Source organism: Leptopilina heterotoma, unplaced genomic scaffold (assembly GCF_015476425.1).
Source record: "Leptopilina heterotoma isolate Lh14 unplaced genomic scaffold, ASM1547642v1 Lhet_45, whole genome shotgun sequence".
In the NCBI taxonomy this organism is placed as follows: domain Eukaryota; kingdom Metazoa; phylum Arthropoda; class Insecta; order Hymenoptera; family Figitidae; genus Leptopilina; species Leptopilina heterotoma.
The window spans coordinates 1002537-1026507 of NW_025111086.1; the positions used below are offsets into that span (position 1 = coordinate 1002537).

General features: G+C 23.5%; 4 protein-coding genes across 9 annotated transcripts in view; 1 reads left to right on the plus strand and 3 right to left on the minus strand.

The window, feature by feature from the left end:
- Positions 1-5202, minus strand: part of LOC122507189 — a 36421-nt gene extending 31219 nt beyond the window's left edge. The window contains exons 1-2 of the mRNA XM_043619781.1: positions 4903-5202; positions 1769-2726 (exon numbers count right to left, since the gene is read on the minus strand). Of these exons, the coding sequence (XP_043475716.1) occupies positions 1769-1823 (55 nt within the window). The 5' untranslated portion in view covers positions 1824-2726; positions 4903-5202. The remainder of the gene's footprint in view (positions 1-1768; positions 2727-4902) is intronic.
- A 1550-nt stretch (positions 5203-6752) lies between these two features.
- LOC122507204 (39S ribosomal protein L55, mitochondrial) lies at positions 6753-7937 on the minus strand. Its single transcript, XM_043619808.1, has 2 exons — positions 7794-7937; positions 6753-7425 (listed from the first exon to the last, which is right to left on the minus strand). The coding sequence occupies exon 2, from the start codon at positions 7422-7424 to the stop codon at positions 7083-7085; it is 342 nt and encodes a 113-aa protein (XP_043475743.1). The 5' UTR covers position 7425; positions 7794-7937; the 3' UTR covers positions 6753-7082.
- A 288-nt stretch (positions 7938-8225) lies between these two features.
- Positions 8226-9057, plus strand: LOC122507206 (protein kish-A-like). Its single transcript, XM_043619811.1, has 3 exons — positions 8226-8380; positions 8553-8662; positions 8774-9057. Exons 1-3 carry the CDS (start codon positions 8378-8380, stop codon positions 8877-8879), a joined length of 219 nt encoding a protein of 72 aa, XP_043475746.1. The 5' UTR covers positions 8226-8377; the 3' UTR covers positions 8880-9057.
- Positions 9058-10289: 1232 nt separating this feature from the next.
- On the minus strand, positions 10290-23756 carry LOC122507200 (cystinosin homolog). Of its 6 annotated transcripts, none has more exons than XM_043619798.1 (9): positions 23250-23756; positions 16293-16338; positions 16122-16212; positions 15520-15702; positions 14095-14335; positions 13308-13427; positions 12939-13227; positions 12699-12801; positions 10290-11000 (listed from the first exon to the last, which is right to left on the minus strand). In XM_043619798.1, the coding sequence occupies exons 2-9, from the start codon at positions 16327-16329 to the stop codon at positions 10886-10888; spliced, it is 1179 nt and encodes a 392-aa protein (XP_043475733.1). In that variant the 5' UTR covers positions 16330-16338; positions 23250-23756; the 3' UTR covers positions 10290-10885. The 6 variants fall into 6 exon arrangements, with proteins under 6 accessions (XP_043475733.1, XP_043475734.1, XP_043475738.1 ...); XM_043619799.1 differs by lacking the exon at positions 23250-23756 and adding an exon at positions 16512-16921; XM_043619803.1 differs by lacking the exon at positions 10290-11000 and adding an exon at positions 12002-12589.
- Between the last annotated feature and the right edge of the window lie 215 nt (positions 23757-23971).

Sequence of the window (23971 nt, forward strand, 5' to 3'; positions counted from 1 at the left end):
ATAAAAATATTTTTAATCCCCTTTTTCTATTTTTTCTATTATCATTTCTAAATATTTTTTATTCTTTCTATATTTTTTTACTTTTCCAGAATTTTTCCCTCTTTCTATTATTTATTCTGTATTTTTTATTCTTTCTACACATTTTTATTTTTCTATAATTTTGTTACTTTTTCTATTATTTTGTCTATATATTTTTTATTCTTTCTAAATATTTTTGTTTTTCTATAATTTTTTCAATATTTTTTATTCTTTCTATATTTTTTTATTTTCTCAAAATTTTTTCCTCCTATTTTTTATTCTGTATTTTTTATTCGCTCTACATATTTTTATTTTTCTATAATTTTTTACTTTTTCTATTATTTTTTACATATTTTTTTTATTCTTCCAAAATTTTTTCCTTCTTCTATTATTTATTCTTTCTACAAATTTTTATTTTTCTATAATTTTTTACTTTTTCTAATATTTTTTCCGTATTTTTTCTATTTTTCCAAAATTTTTTCCTTCATTCTATTATTTATTCTTTCTAGATATGTATTTTTATTTTTCTATAATTTTTTACTTTTTCTATTATTTTTTTTTATATTTTTTATATTTTTCAAAAATTTTTTCCTTCTATTATTTATTCTGTATTTTTTATATTCTTTCTACATATTTTTATTTTTCTATAATCTTTTACTTTTTCTATTACTTTTTCTACATTTTTCATCTTTTTCAAAATTTTGTTATTTTTTCCATTGTTTTTCTATTTAGTCAGTAATTTAGACACTTATTGTTATCAATTTTTAAAATGAACTTATTTTTACTTTTTTTTAATAACTTTTTTTTAACTTTTAAATATTCCTGAAAAATTTTTGTAATTAGCGTCACTAGATTTAAAGTTTGACAATTGAAAATCGTAAGGAAAGAACCTGCTTAAATAATATGTCAATGAGGATCGCTTTCACTACTTGTACAGTTACCCCGCATCGATGTCTTCTCAATCTACATACACTGTGACCCAACACAATTCTTGCATTATAAAGACATGTTAAAGATAATTTACAGCTTATTGCAAAACATTGTTTTAAAGTTGAAAACTGACTTTTATGAGTATTTTGACCGTGAGCATTGTTTTTTTCCCATCATTTTCTAAGGAAATTGCATAATTATTTTACACATAAATATATAATCTTCAAATATTACATAATTGATCAATTTAAAAAGTATTTGTCTAAATTAAAAAAGTATTTATCCCTTTTCTAAAAAAAGGGACATTAAATATTTAGACACGTACTTTCTGTTTTTAGTTTTTTTTTTTAATATTCCGAATTTATATTTCTATGTAAATTTATTTTTCGCATTTTTTTACATATTATTTCAATATCGCAAAATTGAAAATTCCATTTACTTTTATAGATTATTATTAAAAAGCAGGTATTAGAAATAGAGGAGTAAAAAATATAAAGCAAAGATAACATAACTGTGAATTATAGAAATTAATTACGCTGATAACTGACGTAATGTGTTGCCATTTTACTATTTGTAATATTTCTATTCGAGTTTCTATACACTAATTATATATTTTATACACTTTATTAATTTTCCTAATTTTTCTAATTAAAAATTTCAAGTGAAAATTTAGATCTAGATATTGATTCATAATTACGTTTATTCAAACAATTCTTCTATAAATTTCTTTTTGATTAAAAGATTAGTCTTTTAAAATTACTTTCTCATGATGAGAATGGTAAAAAGTATGTAAAAAAAATAGAAAAAGGATATTAATTACCAAGAATGTGGATCCATTGAAATATCCAAAAACTCAGGAGAAGTTTTCCGATCATCTCACGTTTCTGTACTTTTTAAATCCAATACGGTTGATTTCGTTCAAAATTGCAACATTTTTCCAGAAACTAAAATCCCGGAAGTGAGCGACGTTAGACACAAACCGAGGCATATGAATATAATGACACTTTCTCCAACACCTCTATGCAAAAAAAAAAAAATAACCAACAACAACTTCCTGTTAATCTTCAGATTGTCAGCGATATCTTCTCTCTATTAAGCATTCAATATAATAGCCTCCTTCCCGCAATAGTTAATTTCCTCCTTCGCCAAGTAATAACATCTCTTTTCACCTCGAATCACTTGCCATTAAAAAAATGAATATAGATTGTTATTAATTATTTATCACGCGGCACAACACATTTTTTTTCGATATTTCGCCAAAGAGACTTTCTCCAAAAAAACTTTTCCAAACTTCTTTTGCTCCAAATTCGATTCTGATTTCTCTTAAGTTAATCCTTTTTTGATTTAGATCACAATTTACCTTTCATTTACTCTCGAAGTTGTTTTTTTTTTGTTCTTTTATTTCTGGTGATGTTAAAATTGTGTTTTTGAATATTTTGGTATTTTTGTAGCGTTTTTTGAAAATTTGATGGGTTTTTTTTTTTTTTGGAAAAAAGAGAGAGAAGTGAATATTCTTGTTTGAGTGTTGAGATTTCTGAATGTTGGCCTTATCCAGCGAAGAGAGAGTCGTGAACATGCAACCAAGAACGCGAGTGCCTCGTGGCCTACTATAAACTGATCCCCACCGAAGCAAAGTCTGTCTCTTTACCTGTCTTTTGAATGCCTTATGATGTTTACAAATCGTGTATGGTGTGGGCAGTATTTTTATTCATATGCCGGACGCACTCTTCGCTTTTGTAAATTTTATATTCACCATAAAGAAGCTTCCAAAGCGGTACCTGAAAAAGCACAATAATAAAGATTAGAGATTTAACGATAAAACCGTTTTATTTTCGGTTGATCTACTCGATCCGTTATTTTTTAACTTCTAATCCGTTATTTTATACACTCTCAATACATTTTTTTAATAAAATTTTTCCATTTTTTCTTCTTCTCTAAAAAAAAGTTTACAGTTCAGACTTTAACAATTTAAAAATTTAAAAGCTACTTCAACAATTCGAAATTCAGAATTAGAAAGTAAAATTTTCCATTCAACATTTTTGATACATTTACTAAAAAAAATACAGAAAAAAATTCCAGAAGTTACATAAAATGTTACATTAAATCGTGATCATCATTTTAGTCTCAGAAAAAATAATGAGAAATCAGGAGAAATGTGAATGAACTTAGGAATTGTTTTTATTTTTAATATAAAAATAACTGACGAGCAGACTTTCAATAAAAGTGAAACTACCAAATTGCGAAAGTTCAAAGGAAATTCTAGGACTAATATAGCGATAAAGATAAAGAAAAAGAATAAAATAAAAGGTGCCTCGTTAAAATTTGTATTCTAATGAAGTTCATCCACAGGAAAAAAAAAGATTTAGACACATTAACGAATGACTGTCAATCGTTACTTGAATTTTAATTTACGATTTTCTAGAAAATAGACAAAGCAATAAAAAAAACTTGACTGATTAGGGGCCGCTGATCCCAAAGGCATACGCAATGTCTCTCTTTTTTTTTCTCCCAAGGATTTCAATGCAAACGCGGAAGTTGCAGAATTTCAAAAACATCGCTTGCTCCAATTTCCTTAAAAGAGTTGAAATTTGTCACAGCTGTTGAGAGTTATTTTTTTCTCAATCGTTACTCATAGTGACAATTGTGTAAATTTTTCAATTAATTAAAGAATGTAAAATTTGTTATACAAAGAATGTAAAATTTGTTTTACAAAAAATGGAAAATATTTTATAAAAAAAATGGAAAATATTTTATAGAAAAAAGAGAAAATATTTTATAGAAAAAATGGAAAATTTTTTACACAAAAAATGTAAAATATTTTATAGACAAAATGGAAAATTTTTTATACAAAAAATTTAAAATAGAATAATAAATAAATTGCAAATGAATGAAATAAAATGAAAATTTAAATAGAAAGAAAATAGGAAAAATGCGAAAAAGAACAAAAGATACAAAAAAAAAATCGAGAAAAGTAGAAGAAAGAAGTAAACAGTAGAAAAAAGTACAAAAAATATAAAAAAATGCAAGAAAGTTTAAATATGTAGAAAAAATTAAATAAAAGCAGCAAAAAATTGAAAAAAGCTGAAAAATTAGAAAAAAGTACACAAAATTACAAAAATGTTTAAAAAAGTAGAAAAGATTAGAAAAAAGTACAAAACATTCAAAAAAAGTCTAGAAAAGTAGAAAGAAGAAGGAAAAAGTACGAAAATTACAAAAAAATACTGAACAGTTCAAAAAAGTAGAAAAAATTAAAAGAAAGCAGCAACAAATTGAAAAAAAGTACAAAAGATACCAAAAAAATACAATAAAGTCTAAAAAAATAGAAGGAAGAAGAAGAAAGTACGAAAATTACAAAAAAATACAGAACAGTTCAAAAAAATAAAAAAAATTTAAAGAAAGCAGCAAAAAATTGAACAAAGTTGAAAAAAGTACAAAAGATACAAAAACAATACAAAAAAGTCTAAAAAAATAGAAGGAAGAAAAAAAAGTACAAAAGATACAAAAAAGTCTAAAAAAAATAGAAGGAAGAAAAAAAAGTACGAAAATTACAAAAAATACCAAAAAGTTCAAAAAGTAGAAAAAAATTAAAAAATACAGAAAAATATTAAAACAATCTTCAAATACTCGTTTTATAATTTTCTCACAATTTGAATACAAAAAAATATAAATAAAATACAAAAAAAATAAATAAGTAAAAAAATCCAATAAAAAGAATGAATAAAAAAATAAATTACATACAAATAATACAAATAAATATCAAATAAATGCTCGAAATAGTTGAAATGCAAATTTAAAAATGAAAGTAACGACATAAAGGAAAGTTTTGTGAATAAATTCTAAAAAGTACCATTAGAAAAAAAATGTTTAAAATAAATTTGAAATAGTAAAAAAAAAACAGGATAGATTATGTAAAGCATTTTTAAATGGAAAGCAGATCAGATAAAATGAACTTACAAAAATAAAAAGAGTGAGAGAGAGATGTGGAATTTGTGTGAGCGCAGGAACCGGAAATTCACTCTGTTAGGTATGATATTGTGCAATCAGCAAATATTATACATTGCACATTACATTATCATTATGACCATTAAAGTTAATAAAAGTCAATTGATGTGTTATTATGAAGTGTGCTGCTATTCATTCCCCACTTCCTTTCCAGGTAGAGAGAATGAATTCACATCCATCGATTATTCATCTTAATTAATCCAATTGTTTCTTCATTAAAATCCTTTGAATCCTTTCATTTGTTTCTTCATCACAAATGAATGAAATGAATTCCTGAAAAAGAGATACAAAAATAATTGCAAAATATTTCTGATTATAAATTATACGGAGAGTGTGAATATAAATACAAATAATTATATAAATACAATAATAAAAGATACAATAGAACAAAAATACAATAATACAAGAAAATGCCATCGAAATTGGAAAATTTACAAAAAATTACAAAATTACAAAAAAATACCAACAAATAAATAAAATATTTCTCAATATAAATATAAAAGTAAAAATAAAAATAAATATAAAAATAAATATAAAAATAAATATGAAAATAAATACAAATACAATAATAAAAATAAATACAACAAAAATAAAACGAATGTCATGATTGAAAGATATGAAATCAAATTCCGGAAGTTAAATTAAATTATTGAATTTAAATTAGTTCTTTTTTCGAGTTATACTTTCATTTTTTTCTTCATCAGATAATTATTATGAGTGCACGGCGTTGTGTTTAGACTATTTGACACTTTCCCCTTTGATGAACTAAAATGACTTTCGATTTGGGTGTTCGTTTATGTCTTCGACTAATATTTTCGCATGGTAATTATTATTCTCGGCCTTCTTGGTTAACACTTGAACGAAAATTACTTTTGAAAATGTAGGTGTGAGCTGGTGAAAGTAGAAAAAAAATTTTTTTTTCCCTATGTGTTAAAAATGGAACAAATTTTTATCGATTTCAGGAGAAAAATATTTCGTCATCACTTTTGCTAATTATAGGTTCAACTTCTACTATTTAGTAGAATAGTGAACAAAAAATCAAAGAAAATCCAGTAAAAACTCGAATTCCAGCAAAAAAATAAATTCTGCAATAAATCTTTGACTTCCGTTTAATTTCGATGACATGTGTTGGAAGAGAAAAAAAGAAAAATGTCTTGAGTGTAAATTTGAAAGTGGTTCAAGTAATTTGCCGAATAACGATCATTCAAATGGACTTTCTTCCGAAAAAACACGTTCAAGGACGCAGAGATGAACTCATTTTTAATGGGATATAATTTTTACTTTCATTTTTTATTTCTTTTTCCGGTAATAAATTAGAATTATTGAATAATTTCGCCTGTAGTCTGTAATTAGAAAAAGGTCGATATTAATAATTATGAATATAATTAATTCAAATTAAATTTATTCAAATTTACCTGTTTTTGAATTTAGAAAAAGTTTTCCAACCTGGAATTGGATTCAATTCACTTTCGTTTTCAACAACAAAATAAAGATATTTTGTCAAACATCGAATACTATAAAAAATTTCCAGACTAAAAAATTATTTATTAGTATAATAATTTTTTTTGGTAAAAAATCAAGTTTAGTGAAAAAAATGTCAATTAGTTAACTTTGTAAAGTATAGTAATTATTGCCGTAAGTTTTTCCGTTGGCGTTTGCAAATTTACCTCAAATTACTTAAAAAAAGAAAAATTGTTTCTTGGAGGTAGTTAACGAAAAAATAGGTATAATAAACCTGAAAATTGCGTAAGAAGTGTAGAAAGGATAGATCAGAAAATTGGCAGTGCTTGACGGACTGTATCTACTTTTTTTCTTTTTTATTCAGCCTTTTCGTCGCAGGATCATTAATATGTTTACAGTTGTTACGGAGTAAACAATGGTCTTCCTCTTTGCTGTAAAAAGTAACATCCGGCCTTTCTCATTAAAACTATGTTCCGGCATGCGATGATAAAAATCACATAAATATTGTATTCACACAAGACGAACAAATATTCCTCTTTCTCTTTATTTGAAATCGTGGATATTTTCTGTCCATTATTTTTTCGTAGAATATAAAAATTAGATGAACTAAATTATTATATTTAATATATTCTATTAATATAGTCGATTAAACTATAGTTTTATTATTAAATTTAACGTTTCGCTAAATGTAAGTATCGCTCTTCATCAAAATCATCCATATCGTCGTCTTTAATAATGGTGACTTTCTTCTTTGGCATTCGTTTTTGTAAAATAATTTTACGTTCTTCGTCTGTCAGGAGTTCCAAATTTAGAGGAAGTACAACAATTCTTTTAGGTTCGGAATATGAAATATTTATACTGCTACCATTGGTTGAAACAAGTGTGACAGGATAACTTCTTAAGTAATTCTTCCTGTGTTTACATGCAATTGCTGCTGACCAACAGTTAAATTTCCTTCCAAGAAAAGGTATAGTTTCAGTTACTTTTAACATGGTCTGTATTCTTGGTATCATTCTGGAAAAATGTTAATTACTAAACTTTTAATTAGTACAAATCGTACGTATATTATATGTTCAGGGGAAAAAACTCGATGCACTCGATGGAAACAACTTTTAAATTGTTGCATAATTTTCATAAATTTACAAAGTTTGTGAAAAATTTATAGTCTTACAACTTGTTGATATTGGTACTAATTATTTTTTTCTAAACTCTGCTTAATTATTAAATAAATTTATACCAAAACATATAAAATTTGCGTGCTTTGCGTGAACAGAATTTGGAGGTTATAAATAATTTTGGTAAAATTTATAGTTTATTTTAAGATTTGAATGTAAATTGCAATAAAAATACCTTTTTTCGTTAACTCTGATTATGAAACTCACCTGAAAGTTGATATTCACTTTGTATTGTAATAAATATTTGTTTTTTTTAATTTCTCTGGTCTAAATTCACAACAATTGAATCTGGTTTAACATAACCTACAAACGAAACGTAAATTTTGTTTTTGTATTTGTAATCAAGCTTGCCAACCGATCGCTGGTGAAAAAGTTACATCTATTGAAAATATTTTTTTAAATAATCAAATTGATATTAGTATTTAAAAAAATTGTTTATTTATAAATTGTTTATTCTTTATACTTTAGTGTTTTGAATTGTTTTCTTATTTATTAACTTAATAATTATAAATCTATTGTTTTAGAGAGTAAATTTAAAAATTAGAAAAGAAAAATGTGTAGTGTCTATTTTAAAGTGCGCGCCATTCTTTCAGAGACAACTTCAAGTTGCGCGGACTGAAATTCAAGATGGCCGCTGGGCAGTACTGCCAAAGCTGCCAATTCACAATTCAGTATTCATGCAACAGTCAACATGTCAATTATCGTCAACATATTTGCATGTAAATCACGTATTTAAATCAGTTTCACCAAGCGAATTAGTTAATTCATCGAGAATTGCGTGACCGATTGCAATGGTGAGTCGTAAAATCTAATTTCCTACGCGTTAACATTTAGAAATAAAGATCAAATTTTGTTGTTATTGCGACGTCAATATAACCTCAAAATTCTTAAATTTATTGTTTCCTATATTCAAATTGATTAATATTATTAGTAGTAATAAATAATAATTAGATTTCTATGGGGTAGTCTGCCCTATTCGATTTCCAGAGTCTGCTGACAGTGATTTTCCTGCTAATTTGCACGTGTGCGTATATTCGTTCCATAGTGCCTAGTTTGCTAGACAGACATAAAGTCGGGTAAGTAATAAAAAGAATAAAAAAAAATGTTTTCTAAAATGTTAATTTATTTCGTTTCTCCTTTTTCGAAGAATCGTTTTTAAACTTTGATTATTTTCTATGTCACTATAGATTCTTGGGGATCTTTTGGAAGTGTGCCAGGATTGGAGAGCGAAAGAGTCCCTACGTTGCAGTATGCTGTTTATCCATGGCTTTCAGTATATTATTTTGGTCCTGAGATGAAAATAATTATGACGAAAATTGAGTTTTAAAATTGACCAAACTTCTGGACATGTGTATATAAACGAAGTGATATAAAAAGGTAAAGTTTGAAAATGTGATATACATTCCTACGGCAAACATTTTGTATTTGTTCCCTTTGATTGGAAATACATAAAAAATACATTACATAAAAATACCAAGTTAAAAGTAGGTTTCTAATTATGTCCCTTAGAGTTTATTGAATTAAGAATTTTAAAAAAGGAGTAAAATAAAAATTTTGTAACATTCCCGCCAAATTTTGAAAGTTGAGTTCGCTTTCCTGCCGCTAGGTGGCAAAGTGCCGCGGAGTTAGGTTGGCAACAATGAGAAATGTTAGTTCTTTTATTCCTCTACTGTTGGCATTTCTGCATGGGACAAGAGACAGCGATTCTCGTGATTTCTTGTTAAAAAATCGTAAAAAGTTGAATAAAAATAAAATATAACATCAGTGATATAATAATTTTGTCAATATTTGTATTCAGTTCCGTCGACATTCAATGTTTCCGGTAAATATTTATTACCAAATAGAAAAAGTTTTAATGAAACAAAAATTTTGCTTTTGTCGAATGTATAACCTCAAAATTCCAATATACAGCAAATTTCGTGTCAAATTTGTTGGACTTTGGCGACTTTGTCCACAATTTGAATTTAAATTTCCTTAAATTATTGTCTCTAGTGGATGAAAAGTCAGTATTTTTATTAATTTTGGTTTTTATTTGCAGTGCCCAAAGAAGAGAAAGGATTTTTTTCGTCGTGGCTTCAACGCGATTTTTGGAGTTCTGAGGAAAAAATTGTCATCGATCATGAGGAGAATCGTTCACGAAAATAGGATCAATCTTAGAAGGGGTGTTATTTCGAGTGGACGAGGATAATCAACAATTGGTGAGTCCCTCTTGTTCTCAGTGTTGTGTTGGGGTCAAGTTGTAATTAATTCAAAAAATTTCAAGTTGACAGGCAATTTTCCCCTTTTTTACATTAAATTGTACTTGCGAATTTTTTTACTATCTCTTGCACTTGTTGCGAATTTATTTTTTTACTACTTGTAGTTGCTGCAAAAATTCGAAAAATTCATTTATTTGTTGCTTGCACTTGATGCAAATTTTTTTATTTATTACTTACACTTGTTGCAAATTTATTTATTTACTACTTGCAATATTTTATCCTTTACTAAACATTGTCTCAAATTATACGCGACAATAATTTTTGTTTGACTTTTCGAAAATTATTCTATATTTTCAATATTTGGGACGTTTTCTGAAATATTATCAATAGCCTCACTAGGGAGTCTTTTAGAGGCGATTAATTTCTTCCACCCCTGCTCCAAAAGTTACCTCTTTTCTTTAGTTTTTGACAATTAGGACTTCGATATAGTTAATTAATTCCAATATTGTCTTTTTAGCCAAATGAGTTATATTTTCGAAAATTTACATCAGAAACATTAATTTCCTTTTCTATGTAAAAAAATTTACAGTCAAGATAAATATTCATAAAATATGTGATTTACCTATTTTTCAAAATATGTAAATATTTCAGACAATTTTTATTCTTTTAGTTAAAACAAAATCGATTTAATTTTTCATTTAATATTTCTCTAATATTGAAATATAATTTTTTTGATTCTTGAGTTTATAAAAATGCCTTCAAAAGAGATTCTTAAATTTAAATCACAGATAATTAAAAATAATATAAAATCTCATAAAAATGACAATATTGAGTTTTAAACAGGAATGTAGACGGTAATTCAATTGACAAATTCCGATAAAATAATTATCAGAAGATAATTTTTTCTTATAGGAAAAAAAATGTGATAAACGTTCGTAAATTAAAAATTAAATTATTAATTTAAAAATATTAGGAAACGTAATATTTTTGCATTTTTGCAAAGTTAAATATCAATTCGTTACGATTTGGTATAAAAATTTAATTTATCGTGACTTTGAGTAAAATGTAGTTTTTGTTTTTAATACAAAAAAAAATTGAAGACTAAATTTCTTCATTAGACGAAGAAGATTTTTGCTTTGATCTTCCGGTTATTCTTTCTTCAACACCTTCCGCTTGACATGATCCTGGTAGAATAATGTAGCCTTCACGATGTTTTCTGTTGAAAAGTAAAACGTAAAATCTTGTGTCCATTCTTAAAATAATTTTTGAAAAAAAAAGTTTTTAATTTTAAAAAAGTTTTTGAATCAAAATTCAAATTTTTTGAATTCAAATCACAGAACCCTTTTTCTATCATGCAAGTTAGAAAAGGTTTCGGCGATTGAATTTATATTTTAAAAAAAGCCCCAAGTACGACAAAACAAGAAATGAAAAAGAAACTTCCATCGATGAATTTTGCAACGAAAATTGATTGGACCTCATGCCTCATGCAAATTATAAATTGTCAATGACCGCAAAATACCGATAATCCACTTATACTTATGAAACAATGAATACATTTTTTTTATTCTAAAATGATAAATTCCTCTTTTATCACCAATTTCATGCATACAGCTTAATCGACACTTTTTTTGTATAAACAAAAAATACTTCAAAATAAACATTTAATAGGATGACTTGTAGGATGGGAGCGCGTTAATATTTTTATTTATTCCTTTTTTTTATAATTAAATAAATTATTGAAAGTAAGAGAGTATTTGTAAATTTGTTGGTATCAGTAATTTTTTTTGCAATTAATTTTAATTGCAAAATTTTAATAAATAGTATTAAATACATTAGAAATTCTTCGATAATTGGATTATAAGAAATTTCTTTTTCTTTAACAATAATAAAGCGAATAATACAGGTATTGAAAGTAAAAAATAAAATACTACACAGGAGTAAAAAATTAATAATAACGTAAAACGAACTAATAAATAATTCCTGTACATTAATTCTAAAAGACACTATTTTCAATTTCATTCTCAACTCAACTATTTTGCTATACATTTTTTAACACACTAGACTAAAAATTCTAAAATGCTTCTAAATAATAATAAATATTGTGAAATAATAATATTAAAAGTATTAATAATAATAATAATAATAATAATAATTATAATAATAATAATAATTAAATAATCAAAAAACTAATTTTTTGACAATTATGACTACTTTTAGAATACTTTTAAATTAATAAAAAAAATTCTACAGTTCTTAAATATTAAGAGATTCTAAAATACTTTTTAAATAAAAAAATACTCTAAATTCTTCTCTAAGTTTCGAAATTGTCTTTTTTTCAGTAGATTGGCACAAACACTTGACACTACTTAGAAAAATGTTTTTTTTCTCTTTTTAATTTTTCCTTTTCCTTTAAATAATTATTTAAAGAGCAAATGCTTGATCTTATCGTCAAGCTAGTCTCTGTTTCTCATGATTAACTGAACTTAATTGAATACAGATGAAATATGTAGATCGAGACTGGTTTAAACTCGGCCTTTCAGATCAATCACTTTTTCGCTGTCACTTCTGTAAAGCAAAACTTTTGTTCTGCCCATGTCATAGATTTTTTTTAATTTCTTTGGTTAGTTTCGAGTTTTAATAGTTATAATAAATACTCGTTTCATTAAATTAAATTCTAGCATTAATGCTAATTAGTTTCACTTGACAATTAGATCGTGATGAAAAATATTTGCTATTTAAAAATGATTTTATTTGAATAATGAGCCGATCGTGCAAATTCATTCAATGCATGCTTCTTTTTTAGTTCTAGAGCAAAAAATAGGTACTGAAGCATAAATTATTATTAGTTTCCATTTTTTAAATTGCGTGCTTTTTTTTTAATTTTTCAAAGAAATAAATTTTGAAATTTACTTACCCATAGAGACAATAATGTTGGACAAGAAAGAATACGTCGAAAGCGACGGAAAAGAATCCGAGACCGAATTTTGTGGGGTCGCCAAAAATACTTTCCCAGTCCTCTGTTGGAAAAGAATTGAATTTTTAATAATTGTAACTTAAAATTCCATTTTTGTTTTAATTTAAAATTAAATTTTTCAATTAATTTAACATTAAATTTTGAACGAGAAAAAATTTTGTTTAATTCTAGAAAGATTACCAAAATTATAAGCGTTTAGAATCATTTGCAACATTGAGAGCATTCCTCCAGTGAAGTCGAGAAAAATATTTCCAATACTCCATCCGACAGTGGATTTTCGTTTATAATTGTAAAATGCTTGCGGTACATATTTAATCAATGTAATCGCTAATTTCACGTAACTGCAGTAATAGAGAAAATCCAACCAGGCAATCACTTGCAGTAATGACAGAATAATACTAATAATTATAAACGTTGTAAATATTCCGTGAATAATTCGCGCTGTCGTTGAAACCCTTTGATTGCCAATCTGAAAATTGGTTTCATTTAGTATACATTTATTTTCATAATTTAACATTTATTCATAATATAGTATCATAATAAACAAACCTCATAAATGAAACATTGAATAATTGTTATGACTGTTGCAAAAAATGCATGCAACGAAAAAAATATATCGTTTGGCTTCACTGGATTCAATCCTTTTGGGTAGCGACTAAAATATTCTTGCTGCAAAAAAAAAATAATAATATTAATGAAAAATAAATCAATAATGAAAATAATAATGAAAAAAATATTACACGACAATATGAAAATAAGAAAATAATAATAATAATATTTAATTAAAAAAATACAAATTTGATAATTTTAGTAATAGCAATTATTCCAATTTATCAAACTTTCGATTAATATTTTTCACACAGAAAATAGTTTCCTTAAAATTTTCAACATTAAACTTTACGAATTATCAAAAAACAATAAAATAATCTTTTTTTCAACAAATTTCTTTTTAAACGTAATTTTAGGAAAAATTTGTAAAAACGTTTCATACGAAAAACTGTAAACATTTGCTAGGAAAATTGTTTAAAAAATTTTGAACCTTCAAATGAAGTAAATATTTGTTATTAAAAATATTTTCTTAAATTGCTGATTGCGATAAATATTGAAAAACTTAATTTTACATTTAGAAACTTTATAATTAATTTTTTTCGACAATAACGCAAAATTGTTGCAATAAAAATTTAATTTGAAAAAGAAATTGAATAAATTTGTTCATTTGAAGATTTAGAATTTGTTTCATTCAATTTTTCGGTTATAAATGTGAATTTTGGTAAAATTTTCCTTTTTCGTCACTGAATTGAAAATTGTGATAAATATTATGTAAATTAATTTTTACCTCTATTTCGGGTATCCAATAGAGACCGCAATTGAATAAGGAGTATAAAACAAATCCAACTAGATTGAGTGATAAAAAGTCAAAATTTAATCCTACGACACTTTTTCTTCTATAGTTGCTAAAAATTTGTGGATAAAAACTGACACTCCATGCCAAAAAATAAAGCCATCCGACTACTGAACTTATGTGATCGAGAATAGCCGATTTTTCCACAGTTATCCTGACGAATGCATCGGTAATACTGTAAAAGAAAAAAGAATCAAATAAGAAAAGAAAAAATTAAAAATTGCAAAAGATTACAAATTGCAAGAAGAATTAAATAATAAAAATTAATTAATAGAAAAGAATTTAATGAAGACAATTGGAAAATGATAAATAATTTTCATACAAAAAATCTTACTTGTAACCGTCAATTTCACCATTATTTAATTGATCACGAGTTACAACAAAAACTTTATAAATTGGCATTATTTTGAATTAAATGATAAACTGAATTAATAAATATTTAAAAAAGTTTCTATCACTATTTTTTTCTAATATAAAAAATACTTGAAATCGTGAGAGAGAAAAAACACAAACACATTGTCCGAATAGAAAAAATTTTTTAGACCAAATTTACTTTATTCAATTATTTAGACTAAAGAATTAAAAAAAAAATTGATCGTTTACATGAAAAATTGTTTTTCGAACAAATGAGAAAAGAGAATTAATGCACTGGTCAAAATCTAACTAAAGACTGAGTTGCATTGAAGTAGAATTTTAAAGAAAGAAGAGGCCATAAGGCTATCTGTTGCAGAATAAGCAAATGTCAAATGTATTGTTGATTAGAATCTGTTCCGAATTCCGCCTTGTAACAAGAAAACAATGTTCTATAATTGTAAGAATTTAGATAAATTTCTTATCACACGACCACCCATAGAAAATTTGTGTATTGAATAGAAATTAATTTTTTTCCTGATAAGAATATTTATTGTTTAACGATAAAACATTCCGTTAAACAATAAAGGAAAAGAGGAAAGTTTTTTAACAATATAATTATTATTTAGAAAAGGAAAAAAAGTAGGAAACATTTTTATTTACAAAATATTATTTTGACTCACAAAGACTTTCAAATTCAATAGTTAAATAAATTCAAGTTCAAGGTTTTTATGCTTTGACAAAAAAGAAAATACAAAGTTTGTGGTTTTTTTTTATCACTTTTGAAATAATTTCCTGCTGCTTTTAAAAAAATTTATCTTTGGCATTAAAAATATCGCTGTTAAAAATCATTGAGTTTTTTTGTTAAAATAAATTTTGTAAGCAAAGATTTTTAGTAAATTTTTTTTAGTAAATTTTTTTTAGTAAATTTTTTCAGTAAATTTTTTTAGTGAATTTCTTTAGTAAATTTTTTGTTTGACAATTTTTTTTTTTCGTTTTTCTACGAACCTTGCAATATTACTGGGTGTTGCATTTACACTGAGAACAACGCTTCCTGCTTTTAGAGCTTGAATTTCAATTGTTAAATTATCTTGTGTCCCTTTCTTTAAACTTAGACTAGACGGTATAGCTCTTATCAAATCTGGATGCTGTATATCAAAAGTAACATTCACATCTGCTGACAATGGTTCACTGTAATCAATATTATTGAAAATTAAATTTTCCATTGTAATAAGTTTCAATTTAAACAGTAATTTTTAATAATTCATGAAGCAATTAAAATAAACATTGAGTAACAAAATAAAATTAAACTTTGTTTTTATTTTTTTACTTTCCTCTTATTAAGGAAAAGGAAAAAATAAGTCAATCAATTTTTAACGCAGTAAAATAATTATACCAAAACTATAATAATTAGTATTAAAATAAATATTATATAATTAATATTAAAATACAGAAATTATTATTTAAAAAAATTAATATTAAAATACAGAAAAAATTAAAAAAAAAATAATTAATATAAGAAAAATTAATACAAAAAAAATTAATATTAAAAAGAATAATTAATATTAATCAAAAATAATAAAATTAAGTAGAGCAATAGAATTATTTACGTTAAATATAAATTAAAGGTGTTTTTGTCTCCAACAAGTACAGTCAGATCCTGCCTCGAGACTTGAAAGTCAGCGAAAACTCTAGTTGTCACTGAACAAAGAATAAATTTTTATTATTATACAATAAATGAATAAAATAGAATAAATAATAATAAAATTTCTTTAACAAACCTAATAATACTAGAAAGGTAATATTCCAGAAAGTCATTTTGTAAACCTGAAAGAAAAACAATATATTCATTAATTTTTTTCCACAAAAAAAAAAAACAGTTCGAGATAATATTTTATGTAAAGAAAAATTCTACAGGAAAATGTAAACACCTTGACGCACACTGATAAATAAATAAAATGTTTCTTAATAATCGCGAGGAAAAAAAAGGGGAAACTTACCTAACCTCAAAGAGAGATGGATGTGAAAAAAAATGGTAAATTTACAAAAGTGATTCCTGTTTGTTATCATATTTTTTTATTATAATATTTATCAATTATTAGTCACTTTATTACTAGTATTGCAAAGCTTGCAAAGTGTGACGAACTCTGCATTTTTTTGCCTCCTCTTTATGACAAAGAAACTTAACCTCAAAATATTGCACTTGTGTAAATAATTGACATTTAATAAAATAACAACATCTGGTTAGGAAATTTTTCAATAAGGAATTATTTAATAAAAAGAGGAGAAGGATAAACTTTTTGTTCTCATAAGCCAAGTAATGGCTTTATTTATATAATTAAAAACTACGAACTGTCACATTCACTGTATACTGTTAAAACCAAAACAAAGAGAATACTGAATCTGAAACCGGAAACAGCTGATCTTGACTGATTTCATTTGAAATTTCATTAAATTAATTTTACCCGTGGCGATAAATAATTGTTTTTATTTATTAACTATCGATTGCTATTAATTTCTATTCAGTTTGTAATTTTTGGAATTTGTACTTTGTTTTTTATTGTTGTTTATTGGAAAAATTAAAAAATGCGCAACATTAGTCAAATGCACCACGTTAGTCAAAAATTAAAAAAAAAGATATTAAATTATAATTTTTGCGTTTTTCCCTGTTTTATTAATAATAATTATTAAAACTTTAAAATATTCGATAAAATTCAAATTCGAATCATTAATTAATTTTTAAATATTGTTTAAATTTTTAATTAATTAATTTTCAATAAATTGTTTCAATTTTTAATTACATAATTAATTTTCAATAAATTGTTTCAATTTTTAATTAATTAATTTTCAATAAATTGTTTTAATGCCTAATTCATTATTTTTAATAAATATTTTTAATAAATAAATAAAAAATTAAAATAAAAAAATTAATTACCTAATTTTTAACAAATTGTTTTAATTTATAATTAATTAATTTTTAATAAATTGTTTTAATTTTTAATTAATTATTTTTAATATACCTACATTGTTTTTCATTTTTAATTTATTAATTTTTTAGTAAATTATTTAAATTTTAATGAGATAATTTTTAGCGGATTTTTTTAAATTTGCGATTCTTAAATTGAATATGAAAATTTTTTAAATAAATCAACTTAAACTTTAAAAAAAATATTTACTTTGTTATTTAAATTTTTTGTAAATCTTTTTAAAAAAACATTGACTACGCAGAAGTAGATTATTTATGTATTCAAAATAAGCGATATTTAAGAATTATCCGAGTGAAAATGTTGAAATTTAAACAAAAAAAACGAAATAAAACTAACAGATAATAAACGTATACGTAGAAAATAAGGAAAAAATTTTTAATTTTGATTAATTAATTAAACAATAATAATATTATATTATTATTATTATTATTATTATTATTATTATAAACTATTATTAACATTGATATTATATAAGTATAATAGTTTATGTTTAGTTAATTAATTTTTTAATTTTTAATTAAATTCAAAAATTAATTTTTAAAAAAATTTTTTAATTAATTGTTACTAAATAATAATTAATTAATTATTAATATTATTACAAATTTTTATTAAATTTGCTTAATTATTAAAAAAGAATAAAGTATAAATAATAATTAAACTCTATTGGTTCTGTCAATTTTTCAGTTGGCGATTAAAACAAACAGATTAAGATAAAGACGCAAAAATAATTTATAAACAAAGGTGAAAAGTGTTTTCTGCATGATTGCATTTCTGGACCACTGACCAAAATATTTATGTTGGATCGTTGTCAAAAAAAAAGATGAAAAAAACATTTATAAACAAAATTCAATTCACGCGCGAGAGAAAATTTTTTTTTTTTTGCGAAACTTGTGATAAAAATTTTTGGCATTGATAAATTTAATACGGAAACCGTCAAAATTATAAACCCGTGATTGACATAATCTCACGCGTCATTAATGAAACGTTGAAAAATATATATGTACACATTCACACAAACTCAAGTGATTATTGTCAAATGACAGTCTTCCGGAACGAATAAGATGATAAGAAATTTGCGATAAAATGGATTATTCTTTTAATTAAAAAAAAATGTCGCGTGATTAGTCTGTAGATTTTGTTCTGAATTTTATAAGAAAATTTTTTGCTTTTTTTGATATTGCAATTCAGTATCGTTTTATGAAAATTAACGAAATAATTGTTCTAATAAAAAAATTGTAATTATATGACAATATGTTAATTATAATTAAAATTATAATTTAATATTATTATTTTTTACTATTATTATTACTATTATTTATTATTATTACCTATTTATTATTATTATTATTTTTATTATTATTATTATTATTTACTTATTATTATTACTTTTTCGTTTCTATTTTTTTGTTTATTTATACAAAATTAATTTTTTTCTATTAAAAATAATATTTTTGTTGTTTTATTTTTCTTTATTATAATTTTCAAGTAAAGTTTCAAAACCATTATTTAAATTTGTTAAGAGATAAACATTTATTTACGATATTTTTTATTACAAAACGAATTTTTAAAATGAGTTTGTAATCTCATTTTTTCTTTTGAATATAAAACATACATGTTTTGGTGAATTATTTTGAATAATTAAAAGTAAAGCAATATTAGTTGTAAATTAAAATCAGCCTTGCAAAGAATTTTCATCGTCACTTTTCAGGTAATGACTTCAACCTTGAAATAAGGAAAAAAAAAATGTTATCGATGGCGCAATAAAAGAATAGACCAAGGCAGTCAGCTTACTGTGATTTTTATTATTTAATTTTTTTCGAAAAAAAAATGAATTACAAACTAGATCTTCTTTTTACTTAAATTTGGAAGAGAAATTTTTTTATTGATATAACTTATTTATTAATGATTTGAATTAATTAAAAATTTTTAATTGGTTTTAGAATTGTGAATCAATAAAATGAAATTAAATAGAGTGAATTAAGTAATTGATAAAGTAAATAAGGTTTATTTAATTGGATTAATTAATTATTTAAGCGAAGTGAATTTTTGATTGATTCTGAATTTGTAAGTAAATATGATGAAAATAAATAAAGTAAAGTAAGGGATAAAATAAATAAAGTAATAAATAAATACATGAAATAAATTTAGAGAGTAATTAACAAATAAAAATTTCAATTTCGAATTAGTTTAAACTTTAAAAATAAGTTAAAACAACTTTATAATAATAAAATAATAAATATATAAATTTCGGTTTATATTGAACGTAAAATAAAAAATATTTATAAATAAATAATTAATAAAGAAGAAATTAAAATTGAATAAAGGAGTATAAATATAAACAATTTTGCCTATTAGAAAATGAAGTTTAATGAAATTTTGACATGAAGGAATGGGAGTAGTTAATTTTAGCTAATATATATTAGATTTTAACTGATATAAGTTTTACGGAAGTTGAAGCAAAGATACACACGGTTCTCATAACACGGAAAGACAAATTTGATGCAATGCAAAACGATGATCTTGATTACGCTAACGAACTATATATACATATATATTTCCCTCTCAATATCCTGTGAGAAATTATCTTTTACATGAAAATTCATTAATTACAAATTGTCAATATCTACTTTATAGTAAATTAAGAAACGTTACAAATATTTGCACTCGAATTCTCTTTCTCTGTCTTTTTCTCCTCAAGAAAATATGAACGGAAGTTGTAAATCTTATCATTGACAAACTTCTTGAATTAAATAACTTGTTGTAAATTATCAACTTACCGCAGAAAGCTTCAAAGAGATTTTATCTTGGCAAACAAATTATTTAGTAACAAATAAAAATTTACTTAGAAGTTTTATCATGTTTTTTGTTGTTTAAAATGTGTGATATAAATAATTGTTTTTTTTTGTTAAAATTTTATAAATCATTTAATGAAGTATTTTTTTTGAAAAATTTTAATTTCAATTCTGTTGAAATTAGTTTTGATTTTAAAAATTTTAACGCTATTCTCTTTAAAAGAATTCAACTCTCTTAATAAATATCAAAATTCTTTGGAGAAAATTAATTATTTTTCAACGTTTCAATTATCTTTATAAATGAGTAGCATAATTTTCTTAAACAACATTAAATTATTTTCAGGAATTTTAATAAAATTCATTGCAAAATTCAATTATTTTCATAAATAATAATAGTATTCATCACAAGAATTCATTTTTTTTTGAAAAATTTTAATAAAATTCATGGCAAAATTTCAATTATTTTCAAAAACTTTTCTTAGTTCAATGATTTTGATTTTTCAATATTCTACTATTTTAATTAAATTTCCCAAAAGAATTCAATTATTAGGAAAGATTTTGACAAAATTCTACACGAACATTAAATTATTTTCCAAAAAAATAAAAATTTCACATGAATTCAATTATTTAAAATAAAATTTGCATAAATTTTTTCCAAAAAATCAAATGTTTTAAAATTTGGCATCAAATTTTTCGCAGTAACTGAATTATTTTCATAAATTTTAAAATTATTTTCGGGGATTTAGTTATTTTTATAAATAATAAAATCATTCTGAGGAAGTCAATTATTTTCATAAATAACAATATTCATCACAAATATTCAATTATTTTCAAAAGTAATAAAATTCAATCATTTTCAAACATTTTTAGTAAAATTCATGTGAAAATTTCAATTATTTGCAAAATTTTTTTCTTAATACAATAATTTGTATATTTATTATTTTAATAAAATTTCCCAGAATAATTCAATTATTTAAAAACAATTTTGACAAAATTCTACACAAATATTCAATTATTTTCTAAAATAATGGAAATTTCACAGAAATTCAATGATTAAAAATAGAATTTGCATAAATTTTTTCGAAAAAAAATAAATTGTTTGAAACTTTTTTATAAAATTCTTCGCAATAATTCAATTATTTTCAGAAATAAAAAAACTCATCGCTGAATTTCAATTATTTTTAATACAATTTTAATATAATTTCTCGAAAAATGAAATTATTCTTAAAAATTTTCTTAAAATTCGTCTAAAGAATTTAATGAATTAAAGATTTGTTAATCAAATTCTTTATTTACATTTTACATTGAATTATTTAAAAAATTATTTATTCTTGTATTTAAATAATTGAATTCTCGTAGAATTTTCTAATAAAAATTATGATTTAAATATGAATTTCTGTTAAAGTTTTAGATAAATAATTGAATTTTGTAAAAGGTTTTAAATTAGAATCTTTGAAAATTTGAATTTTTCATACTTTTTATTAACAATTCTATGGAATTAATTTTTTTATTACTAATTTATGAGTAAAAATAGTAATTTATACTAATTTATGAGTAAAAATAGTAATTTATACTAATTTATTAGTAAAAATAGCAATTAATAATTATTTTAGTTATATTATTATTATTATTGTGTTTTATTAAGAATTTTCAATTTTAGTGGATTTTTTTTAGAAACAAATAGGCGTAAAGAGTTAAAATTTATAATAATTATCATGACGTTTATTTTTTAGAAGCACAAAAGAAGGAAAAAATAAAAATTGAATATAAAATCAGAAATCTTGAAGAGTAATTTTCAAAATACACTTTCGAGTATCTTTTCTAAAATTGAGTCTTATTTCTGGATTCAAAAACATGTAAATAATTCACAGGCACTCGTGTCCCAAAGATCTAAGAATAAAACACTATTATTCTCTTTTGAATTGTATTTCGAGATGGAGAGAATATTTCCTTTACTCTCTCGATATATTGATATTACAAATTATCTATTTTCTTCAAATTTATTCTTTAAATTCAGAGAACAAAAAAAAAATTTTTTTTTTTTAAAAGGAATTCGAGCATATAAAAAATTTTAAATAGCAAATAAAATTCAACACTGATTTTTTGAATAACAGACGAAGAAATAAAAATAATTGACAAGTAAGCAGAGAAAATAATTTATTAATTTTATTTTATTCAAAAATAATAATAAATAAATAATTAAAGTAATCTGTATACACGCTATTTTTAATATGTAATTTAATGCGAGTTTAATAAAAAACTTTAAAGAATTAAAAAATTTAACATTTGAATAAAATTAAAAAATTAATAAAATAAAATAAATGATTAAATAAAAATTATAATGATGAATAAAATAAAATAATAATAATAAAAACATAATAAACAAATTTTGTATTTTGGTCATTTTGTTATTAAAAACTCAAACTACTATTTGGCTTATCAATAAATAGAAAATAATAAAAAAAAGTTAAATAGCAATAATGAAAATAAAATAAGAAATGTAAAAAATTACAATTACTAATTAAATTGAATCTATTAAATTAAAGACTATTGTTAAATAAATATTCGTTCGCAGCATAGAATTTTTTTTTTAAATAATCAATTAACTTTTTTGCTTTAAATACAGAAATTATTTGTTCGAACAGAATTTATCTGATTTCATCGAAGAACATAATGTGATAATTTATTAATATCTAATATATAATTCTGAATAAAAAATAAAAAAATAAAAATATAAAAATATAATTGAAAAATGAAATAATAGTGAAAATACAATAATAGAAAAATTAAATAATAGTAAAAATGTAATAATAGAAAAATTAAATAATAGTAAAAATATGACAATAGAAAAATTGAATAATGATAACAATGAAAATAGAAAAAACCTAATTTTGCATTTTTTCGAGAAGCAAATATATTTCTGCTGAAAAAGAGAATAAAAATTAAACTTTAAACAGACCTTTCTTTGTCGGAGAAGAGGCGGAAAATTCTTTTTTTTTTCTCTCTCTCTCTCTTTCAAGACTTGTAATTCGAGTCTGTCTTCGGCTCCCGTTTCAAGTTGACCTCCTGAGAACACGTAAAAATCCACCTGTCGACCTGATGATCTCAATTCGAAACGATCGATCAATTGAATATTGTGTCATTAGCGTGTCTTGTCAGGCAAAAAAAAAATTGATTCCAATTTAATCCCTTTTAGATTATATTTGAATAGAAAAAAACTATATTTTTAATTTCCTCTTCATCAACCACCACTGAGCATCTTTCCTGTTCTCCAAATTTGAAAATTTTTCGAATTTCTCCGCTTCATAGGAATGACTTTTTTTTTTTTATTCAAAAACTTTTAAATTTTTTCTCCTATTGGATTTTGAGATGAAAAACGAAAAACGATAATTGAAAATTTTGAAAAAAATATTTACGAAACAGAAGTTGTTTATAGAGTCGCGAACACGTTGCGAATGACTGGAGTGTGCCGACATCATCATATAAGTACTATACGACATGTTCGTTGATCGATATCGCTCAATCCCCTCCCCCCACCTCTCTTTATTCTCCATTTAATCATTGCGGTGTAATAAACTCATTTCCACGATATTGTTTCTAAAAAAAGGCCCGCCTTTGAATTTTGAATTTTTTTTGCTTCATTTTCAACTGAAAATAAATGCGAATGAGTTTATTTTGGTT